Genomic DNA, 11,742 nt, shown 5'->3' on the forward strand with positions numbered 1-11,742 from the left:
ACGAACATAAACGAACACGAACACACCTGATTTCTAAACGAACGAACACGAACACAAATATTTTCGTTCGTTTACCGTTCGTGTTCGTTCGTTTGTTCGGTTAAGTTAAACGAACGAACATGAACAAGCCTCCGTTCGTGTTCGTTCGGTTCGTTTACAGCCCTAGCTAAAAGATGAGTCTAAGGGGCTGTTTACCAAAATGCTTACCTAGTAAGTGCTTACATATAAGAATCAACACTATAATTTACCTTGATGCGTAAGATTTTAGTACATCAAAACGTATCGAATGCAACAATTTACTGGGTAAGAGTCGTCATCTTCACTTACCGGGTAAGACTCTACATAGCTCTTACCGGTAAAATTCTTGGTCTTTGTCATGTTCATCCGATGAGGAAATTTATCCAGTAAGCACTTACCAAGCAAGCGTTTACTTATATAAACATGACACTCACGTTTTTATATATCTAATATTGTGATTAATTTTCCTACCAAACTTCACACACACCAACTTCAAATTCGTATTATATTTTGTAAGTTATGAAAGGTGTATCATGGTGTGTTTTTAGAGTGACTATCGTGAATTGATTTAGGGGTCGTTTAATAAACGTTTATTTGGTAAGTGTTTATTGGGTAATTTTCTTTACCAGATGAACATGATAAGGGTCAAAAATCTTATCCAGTAAGAAAAATGATAAAGATGACAAGTCTTACTTGGTAAGTGAGGATGACAACTCTTACCTGGATAAATGCTTACCGGGTAATTGTTGCATACAATACCATTTTGATGTACTACACTTTTACTCGGTAAAATAAATTATAGTGTTGACTCCTAACGGTAAACGCTTACTAGGTAAACATTTAGGTAAACGACTCCTTAATAATAGTTTTTTTTTTATAATTCTGTTTTTTGATTATTTTATGTCAAAATAATCACATTTAAATAGTTGTAGCTAAATAAACCTCTAATTACTAATTTCTTTTTCACATACATTAATAATTACTACTTGATTTTTACATTCTTAATACATGATTTGAACCGACTCTAACAAAATTATATATATATATATATATATATATATATAGCATTCCCCATTTAATAATTATATAGATAGTCAGGAACGAACCTATAGTAGCGCATACGGTGGCACATGCTACCGTATTATACCTCCGTTGAAAGATAAAAAATTTAGGTTTGTAAAAGGTGCAACCATATTAATTTGTCGTGTGTCACCGTATGTCTTTTAAAACTACAATGAGAACATGTTTTATTTGATATAGTTGGTTTGTATGACCTCTATTTCACCTCAGACCCAAGTTCGAATCATGTTAATGTCATTTTTCTTAGTCAAATAGTATCACCGTTTAAAATTTTTCCTATACTTATTTTTTATAGTCAAATGGTATCACCATTTGAAATTTTTTCTAAATCCATCACTATAGATAGGAAAACTAATAATCAACATAAATAATGGTTAAATTATATTAACCAATTTTTAAATAATAAAAAAAATCCAAAAATCCCTTTGAGTCAACATAATTATTTATAGAAAATTGTAGTCATCCAATGAAATAAGGAGGGAGGAATTGAAGTGAGATTTTCCTTGGATTTCACAATTGTCCTTATCTTCCACCCATCACTAATAATGTTGGGATCACCATCTAATCACTAATTATGGTGTTTTTATTTTGTCTTTTCATCAATTTTTAATCTCTAATTTACCACAAAAACTACTACTCAATTACCATCAACTCTTATATCTGACAAGCTGAAACTTATTGAAACGCTACATGTACTATGTTTGACAACAGGTAATCGTGGTTTCTGGGCCAGCTTACGATCACAAATGGCTTTGAGTTATCTTAGTTGACCTCCTTGGCCAGAAGGGTTTTGCCGACGCTTGGATTCAAATATTGGGTATGTTATATTTTCCACTACGTCCCCTTTGAGACTTAACAGTGCTGCGCCACAGCCCAAGTGGTTTGACAAAATAGTTGATAAGCTAGTTAACTGTTAATTAAGAAAATAGTTATTAACTGTTATGTGATAAATTAGCCAGGTTTGACAAAAAACTAGATGACAATGTAATATGAATTACAAATAAATGTTGAAAATTAATTGAAAAAAATGTTACAATCATTATTGTAAATAAGTGACAAACAGTCGGTAGAGTTATTGAAATGCTACTTCGACTATCTGCAAGTAAAATATGCTTGTGATATACGACCATGGATCTTTATATCAGTTTGTGAGCGTGAATTATGTGTATAGTAAGTTTATAACAACATGTTACTGAATAACCGATGAATAGACCCAAACTGAAGATTACAGTTTATTATTCATAGCCATTGAAGTCTAATAAGTCATAAATTAATCTGTAGTTTATTTCAGTATCAGCTTCAAAATATTCACCGACTTCTTACAATGTGAACTTCAAATTGTCTGTTATAAAATTTACTTATATAAATGATTATAACTTTTTATATTAATAAAAAATTAAAATTGGAGACGGGTTTTGTATGAGACTGGTTGAATTTGTCGGGAATCAAAATTTTTTATTTAAAAAAAATTAAAAAATAAAAAAGAAAACATAAATTGGAAGTGTTCAATTCCGCATGATGGTTGTCCGTCCACACGTGGTAATAGAAGAAGGATTAATCTCTGCCACACGATCTCAATCATCTTTAATTATTATCACTAAATAAATACGTGAAATTTGTTTAAATATGTCATAAATAATTATCTTAATTTTCAATAATAATTAAATAAGTCATACGCTAAGAAAATTATTTAAATAACATGTGATAGAAAAAATATTTTTTATTTATATACTATATTATATATTATTTGACAAAAAAAATTAAAAACCATTTTTATGTATAAAGTACTGTTTATTGATGCATATTACTTAAGATTCAAGATTACAAGTAGATTGTGCGTAACTCCAACTTATTAAAGTTTTATGTTTGAATTCGTGTAACTAACTGCAGATAAACACAATTAAATACATGATAAACATCTCATTTTAATTATAAAAACCTAAAATATAATTAGGATAGTCATTGAGTTCTAACATAAATACTTAATTATTATCTTTACAAAATTATTTTACTAAATCGAAAATAAATTAGTTCGTTTTTAAACTTTCATTAAATTATAATAAAAAATTAAATTAAAGAAATTACACAAAAATGAGAACTTTTAAATAATTAATTTGATATTAATATCGATTATTTTTTCAAATTTTTTTTATAATATTTTCATATTTATATTTCATTCAAAACTAAAAACATTTTTATTTTTCTTAAAACCACATAAAATCGCATTATAACATCGATAGAACCAAAATATAAAACGAAATATTAAAATCAAGATGTATCTCGCTACATTGCGCGAGTACCCTTCTAGATATATTATAAAGCATTTGACATAAATTTTTAAAAACCACTTTTGATATATCAAGTAATGTTTATTGATGTGTATTACTTATTCAAGATTACAAGTAAATTGTGTGTCAGTACAACCTATTAAAGTTTCATGTTTGAATTTGTGTAACATTTCAGATAAACAACATCAAATACATGATAAACATCTCATTTTAAATACAAAAAAAATCTAAAATATAATTAAGATAATCATTAAGTTCTTACACAATATTTAATTATTATCTTTAAAAAAATTTATACTATTCAATTAAAAATAAATTACTTTGTTATTAAATATAAATTAAATTATAATTAAAACATTGAATTAAACAAATTACATCAAAAAACAAAAACTTTTAAATAGTTATTTTAGTACCAATATCGATAGTTTTTTTTTTCAATTTTCTTGTGAAATTTTCAAATTTATATGTTGTTCAAACATTAAAACATTATCACTTTCTCATAACCATATAAAACTGTATTATAACATCGATAAAAATAAAGAATAAAACAAAACATTAAAATCAAGATGTATTTTATTGCATTATGTGAATTATCTTTTTAGTTATCTTAAATTTTGATAGTCATTGAATATATGTTATTAAATAATTAAAATCATTTTATAAATACTGAAAAATAGGTTTAAGACAAATTAAGAAAAGTAAATAAAAAATATTTTTATATATAAAATATAATTTTTCCCGAAACCTGATAAAATATAATTATTAAATAATTAATTTATAAAAAAAATGATTTAATTTAATAAGAAATAAGGAAGGGAGGGCAAAAATTAAGGCAGAAGTTGCGCGGGGTGGAGGGTATGTTTGGAATAACACAACTTTACACGTATTTACACGTGATTTCCCTCTCCGTGTAATCATTCTTTCAAAACCACCATTATTCATTTCCCACTAAATACTAATATTTTAAAATAAATAAATTGTAATGTATTTTAATTTGATTTTTATTTCAGACAACGTATTTTTAAAATTTTCATTTTGGTATATAAGCTGTAAAGTTGTAAACATTTAAGTACCCGAGTAACCGGTTGAAGGTTAATTTTAGATTAAAAAAATTCATGTAATTAACCACGTCAACAAATAATACTGAGTTGGATACCACATCACTCGCCACATCAGCATGATAATCGGTTAATTCTTCAACCGGTTACCCGGATACTCTAAATGTTCAAAATTTTACATTTTAGGTATCAAGATGGAAGTTTTAAAAGTACATTACTTAAAATAGAAATCAACATAAGTACGTTACTTTTTCATGCAATTTGCCCTTTTAAAAATGTTATATTTTTTAGAGTGAAATTACATCTATTTTTTCTACTAAAAACAATGGAAGTCTTCAGTTTGCATATATCTCGACTAATCTCAAGAACTTTGAAAAACAGTTAGAAAAAATCCTCAGTGATTTTATGGGGTTCGAACCAGTGATCTTTGAGGAGAATCCTCAACAATTCAAAACTTATTGACAGTTAAACTAACCCCATAAAGTTTTGTCCTTGTAGTTGGGTGTTTTAACGGAATATGTTCGTTTTTACATTGAAAAATCAATGGGTCGTATCTCTGTGGTTCCTTATCACAAATTTATAGTAGAAAGAGTTGTTAGGGTAAGGACACTTTAGTCTTTTTACCTATTCCATTTTATTTTCTATTAAAAACTTATAAAAAATTATATTATGCATATATATACACATGTACATATACGAACATATAACCATTTGTAGGTCAACAAACGTGAAACCCCCACAACCCAAACTCTGATAAAGTCTCGACCTTTCTCCGTCCATGCCGCACCGTGGCTAGCACCACTGTTTCCGTTCTAGCCTGTCTTGGTGACTTCCCAACTTTCCCTTCCCCAATAAAAATCTCCCGCTAAACAATATATGCTTATATTCATTGAAATTCTTTATTGTACATAATACATCAAAGAATATACGGGTTCTGGCCCCTATAGATAATAACTGAGTCCAACATGCGTGCACACACACACATATTAACATAATCAATTTATAACATGATAACAATGAACGATGAACCAAATGGGAATATAAAAATGTTGAAAACCATAAGAGCCAGTAAAATTTGTACAGTTTCTGTGAGTGAAATAATAAATATGAATATATAGTCTCGTTTCACATTGTGAAATAATATATGTGAACACAGAGTAATGTACTCATATTATAAAACAATACATGTTTCAGTTGTTTTCATAGGTTTCGACATTTTTAAGGTTTCCAATTAATTATACTATTGGTTACCTTACACAAATTCACTCAAAATCTTTTTGTTTTGGAAATATATAATATTTATATACGATAAATATAACAAATACTCACACACTCTCCCTACCTTTGGTGATAATTGAACCATTGATCTCCTAAGAGACCAATGACTCACATACCGCTAGGCCAAAAGCCTTTGGTTTAAAATCTTAATAATTTAAATCAAAGAATAAGCACTTTTTTTTTTTGTTTAAAGTAAGTGGAGTCTTGAATTTGAAGGGTTATTATTAGTCATATGAATATTATATGATCATTTTAAGGTAATTACTTATTTCATTTGTACAATAATATTACGATAATTTGATGGTCTATTTTTCTATTTATTTTTTGTTTTTTTAAAAATTCTACTCATTATATTTTGTAACATTATATAAAAATGTTTTTAAATTATAATTTTTTGTATAAAAAAAAGAGACCCTACATCAAAATTGTTAGATTTTGAAAACAAAATATCAAAAAATTACTTGGATAATTCAAGGATCGTGTATAAAACACTTTTCAAAATATGTGATTTCGACCCTATTGCATGGGGTATCACGAAATCAGATTTGGGGATAATCCAAAAACAAAAAATCTGGATTTCAGGCAAAATCCAAGATCACAAACACATAATACCTTGCTTGAACATGGGTGTCCCCCCTTGACCCCGATCACAATCACAAACACAAATCTGGATTATGCTCCTTTAGAGACAAAATCCGACAGGGTAACAATATATACGAAGAAGATGATCTGCAATCACCAAATGAAGCCTTATATAGCAACTAGCGGTTAAGTCGATTATTTTTGGCGGGAAGTCGTGTCTGTTCCCAACAAGGGTGTCCCTCCTTGATCCCACTTAGAGGGACCGCCACCGGGGGCTCTTCCCCTCAGAATCCCACGAGGGGCGCTGCCCCTAGGCCCCTGCGTTCCTAAGATCAACTTAATTTATCCGAGCATGCACTTCGCACCTCCCAACTCGAATTATAGCTAAGTCTAATTTTTGTTTGTCTCACCTTGATCCCGATCATACTAAATGGCTTGATGAAACCAAAATCACCAACAAAAATCTTCATAATATTTTTATCCTTTTCTTTCGTTTTAGCATGATTAAATAGAATATGCACATAATAAATGTTTTTTTTATCTAATTATACAAATTATAAATTAATACTGTAATATAAGTCAAATTAGAGGTTGTTTGGTTGGTTTTCATTAAATCTTGTATGAATAAACCTGTCTGTATAAATTAATAAGATTTTTGTTTGAAATGGTTTAAAGTTTGATGAAATAAACGTGTTTTTTTAATTGGGAGGGATATGTGTAGAAAAAATTTCATCTCATGAAATAAACCACAATTTTCATAAATACGCAATTTCACCTGTATTCATGTATATATTAATTCACCACATGAAATCAAACACAAATTTCATCTATAATCTATTTTCTGTTTTTCATCTAATGAAATCAAATACAATTTATATCTATATGTTATTTCACCTCACGAAACCAAATACAATGCACCTCATGATTTGTATAAACCAAACCCTAAACCCTGAATTTGTTGATCGACAAACCACCAGCATTTGGCGGCGCCAGTGGCGTAACCACAATGCCGGAAACCGCAAGTCTCTCGAACCTTCCATGAAGTGTCACCGCGTTTCCAGAAGGATCCTCCGGTTGATGTAAGGTGACGTCATCCCAGTACCGCTTAGAACAGAAACACCTTTTCCTCTCTGGCGAGTAAAGACACCGAGATTATCAGCCGGATAGAACCATATTAAATCGGGCCCGAAGGAGATACAAAGAATATACAGAATGAATAAAACTTTATTAACGTTCTTTAATTTGTTCAATCTCTTCATGTTCCTTTTTAAATTTCGAGTCAATGATAATTTTGTTGCTATTTCTTATTACTTTTAAACCATAATCATGAGCACGATTGCCCCTCAAAAACAAAAACAATCATGACCATAATAATGTGGTCTTTTTACTCAATAACTTTGAATCATTGTACATGACCATCTTCGTTTTCATGCATTTTCTTTAATTATTTCTTTGTAAAAACATATATTTATTGATATAATTAATAACAAAAACTAGTTGACGTAATTTGACATCGTTTGACTATAAGAAATAAATATACGAAATTTTTTTTTTCAATCAGTGGCACCATTTGACTAAGAAAATGACACTAATACGATTCGAACTTGGGTCTAGGGTGGAATAAAAGACTTGCAAACAACTATACCAAATAAAACTTGTTCTCATTATAGTTTCAAAACACATACAATGACACACAACAAACCAATACGGTTGCACCTTTTATGAACCTAAATTTTTTTTACCCTTCGACGGAGGAATAATACGGTGGCACGTGCCACCGTAACCACCAAAGTAGGTACGTCCTACCTGCAAAGCAGGTGATCACCCAAACATTAGTTAGCTCACATATCGAGTTGAATATCCAGGTTAAAAAAATAAAACTATTAACCAGTTATTTTTATTAATATACAAATGATACCAACAAAAGAGAATTTGACTTGTCATGTTCTTTAGTAATGGAGTTAAATTGCTTGCATGTTAATGTAATTATATATATATATATATATATATATATATATATATATATGTTTTCTCTTGCCATTAAAATATTGGACTTTTTAAAGCAAAATGTAGTTGTAAACCATTTGTCATTGCAACTTCTTTTCCCTACATTATAAAAAATGCAATATATGACTTGTCATGTTGTTAAAAAGAAATGTTTGACTAGTCAAAATCATAAATATAAAATTTAGTTTTTTTTCCCCCTTAGATAACTATATTTGGAAAATGATGGAATGTGAATTAGTTAAATCCAACAAAACACGACTTCATACCCGAGCTGACATTGCTTTCGACGTCATCTGCATCCTTGGAATGTAATGTTGATACGACGAAACAATACCAGAAATTATACGTCTGTGCTAATTCAACACGGAGTACGTGGTCAAACCATAAAAATCATGCAGAACGTGGCATGATCGTAAGAATGCAACTTGTCACTCGTTGTTGCACTTTGCGTATGATGTAGTTTGAAAAAACCAAACGAGTTTGTGTATGACTACTAGCTCGCCCTTGAAGTTGCTTCTTGACCAATGACATGTTCTATTTCCCGTCTGAGGTCATTTCATGGTTATTTTCCTTAAGATCACACTCATGGGTTTTTTTCACGTAAAATTTCACATACACACACACTCTCTCTCTCTCTCTCTCTCACATATTTGAAGGTTATTACTTTATCTTCTAATCTAATCTGATTCTTCTGCGTTGGTGTCATTTAGAATGATTTGCAAATCTAATTTAGCATAGTTGACTTATTTTGACTTTCTGCTTAGAAATCACTGTTTATTGGTGACGGGTTTCACAACATGGTATCATGCTATATATGTCTTGGAAATTAGTATACTGTTTAATTAGACACATCATAAGTAAAATGTTTTTGGAGTCAATATCTTATAACGACCTTAAAAGGTAATTGCATACTAAAGTTTTGCACAAAATGGAAGTGTAGGTTTTTATGGAAATGCAACGTCTTTAAATAAAAAAGGTACACATATGATGCGATGTACAAGAAGAATAATAAGCAAGAAGAATAATAAGCATGTGGTTTAAGGAATAACATAAAAAGGAGAAAATATGTGTTCAAATTAAATATAAATCAGTGAAATAAGTAAATAAAAAAGAAGTAGAAGATCTCTGATTTCAAATGCAAAAACACAAACTTGAACGACGAAGGTAGTTGTCATTCTTGAAAAACAAATGGCAATAATCGACCCTAATTAATATGGCCTATATCGACATTGAACCAGACAGGAGTTACACAACGACATTTCAAAAGCGCCATTGCGAATTACAAGGAGGATAATGCCCCCGAAAGGGAAGAGGGTACCTTCACTTAAAGTCATAAATGGCGTCACAACAAGAGGTTATGTGATGCTTTAAATCCCAAATCAGTAACCATACCAAACCAAACAAATATAAATCAACTTAAAATTACAGTGGGATTTGATAATCCATGACTCACAATTATCACCTTCTACGAATTTTAACCTCATCAGGTTGTCACAAACTCACTCGCTTAAATTCAAAACGTCATTGTGAGGCTCATTAAACACATGACTCCGTATTCATCGTTGATGTGGGGATTCAAAAGCTATTGACTGACCACAACTTAAGAGTTACAAGAAACTCACAACTTTCATCCTCTTCCTTATAAACTGTTCAAAGATTTATCTGACACAGAATATTATACGACGAAATAAAATAAAAAACTATTGCAATTCTTTTGTGAAGGAAGAGAGTACAAGCTACATAGTACATACCCCCTTCTCTCTGTGTGTGTGTGTGTGAGAGAGAGAGAGAGAGAGATTTCACTATATTAAAGCTTGAACCCTCACATTCTTGATCTCCCTATTCTTTGGCCAAAAGCCATTCAACCAACAAAGGCAACTCTTGTTTCCACTTTTCTTTCTCTCTCCCACTCACAATTTTCATCCTAAAAGAGTACAAGAAATCCAACTTTGTGTTGTTTTTGCCCTCTTTTTCTTGTTTCTTTCTTTTACTTCCATCTTCAAATCAAGAAAGTGAAAGATGATCCAAGAGCTGTTTGGTGGAGGTGCTGCTGGGCTTCTAAATCGAGACCGAAATCTTCCCATTTCTGGAGTCTTTGAAGCTTCACCTTCTCCTTCACCATCTTCTTCCACCACCAATGGCAACACCACCACCAACGCAGCCACCAATAACGCCACCACAGTCGGCAACAACGCGCCCACCACCTCCGACAACCAGAAGTTGAGATGCCCACGATGCGATTCCTCCAACACAAAGTTTTGTTACTACAACAACTACAACCTCACCCAGCCGCGCCATTTCTGCAAGACTTGCCGACGTTACTGGACTAAAGGCGGGGCCCTCCGCAACGTCCCAATTGGCGGCGGATGCCGGAAAAACAAAGGCACCACCATAGCAGCCGCCGTAGGGAAGCCAATCTCCGCCACCGGGAAACTGAAAGCAGTCGTCTCATCTGAGCTTGGAAGGTCGGGTTTCATCAACGGTTTCGACCAGGAATTCACTCCGAACCCGATTCTATGGTCCGGTCCACCGCAAACCTCTCATCTTCTTTCATTACTCAGAGCCACCCAAAACCCTAACCCTAATTTTGCATCAAATTCAGTTACCCACATGAAAGATCAAAGCTTTATGGTTGGATCAAACATGTCTAACCTAGGGTTCGAACCCCTAGGTCAAGCATCATCATTAGGTCTATGCAGCTCTTTGTGGAGAAACAATCAACTGAATCATCAACAAGCTCAACAAAACCACCATGATCAACAAGGGGTCATGGCCACTGGTCATGAAGTTCAAAACATAGAAAACAATCCTTCTGGTCATCAACGGTATCAACGGCTAAGATCATCATCTCCAGCAAACTATTACCATCATGATCATCAACCAACACCTTTGATCTTGGGTGGCAATGTGATCACCAACACTTCATCTTCAACAACCACTTCAACCATCTTGGATTCTGCTCCAGTTCTTGCAAGTGGTGAGATGGGGTTCTGGAACCAAAACCTTCCATGGTCTGATCTACCCGCAGCCAACGGTGCATACCCTTAAATCAAGAAATCTTATTTATATATATATATTTTTTGTTTTGTTAATTCATAGTTAATTAAGATCAAGTTAGCTAGGGTTTGTGGTTACTTCAATTTGTGGTGATTTGGGGTGTGGTATATGAATATGGTTTGTTATCTAATATGATATATGTATGTGTGCTTTAATTAAGGAGTGTTTGATTTATATGACCATATCACATACATATATATATATATACACTTCTGGATCAACTATATGGATATTCAAGGAAGAAAACCCAACCCTCTTCTCATCATATTCTTCTCCTTTACGAAAAAAAAGACAGGTTTTTACGGCTTGAATTACAGACTTTCTAATTCTTAGAGTTTCATATCTGCTAAAATTGGATCAGTTCTTCTCTATAT

General features: G+C 31.6%; 1 protein-coding gene across 1 annotated transcript; it reads left to right on the plus strand.

Annotated features, from left to right (window-relative positions):
- The first annotated feature begins 10,288 nt into the window (after positions 1-10,288).
- On the plus strand, positions 10,289-11,539 carry LOC112515872 (dof zinc finger protein DOF3.7-like). The gene has a single exon (XM_025122824.1). The coding sequence runs from the start codon at positions 10,331-10,333 to the stop codon at positions 11,357-11,359; it is 1,029 nt and encodes a 342-aa protein (XP_024978592.1). The 5' UTR covers positions 10,289-10,330; the 3' UTR covers positions 11,360-11,539.
- Positions 11,540-11,742: the final 203 nt, after the last annotated feature.

Source organism: Cynara cardunculus (assembly GCF_001531365.2).
Source record: "Cynara cardunculus var. scolymus isolate 2C chromosome LG 7, CcrdV1, whole genome shotgun sequence".
Taxonomy (NCBI): Eukaryota; Viridiplantae; Streptophyta; class Magnoliopsida; order Asterales; family Asteraceae; genus Cynara; species Cynara cardunculus.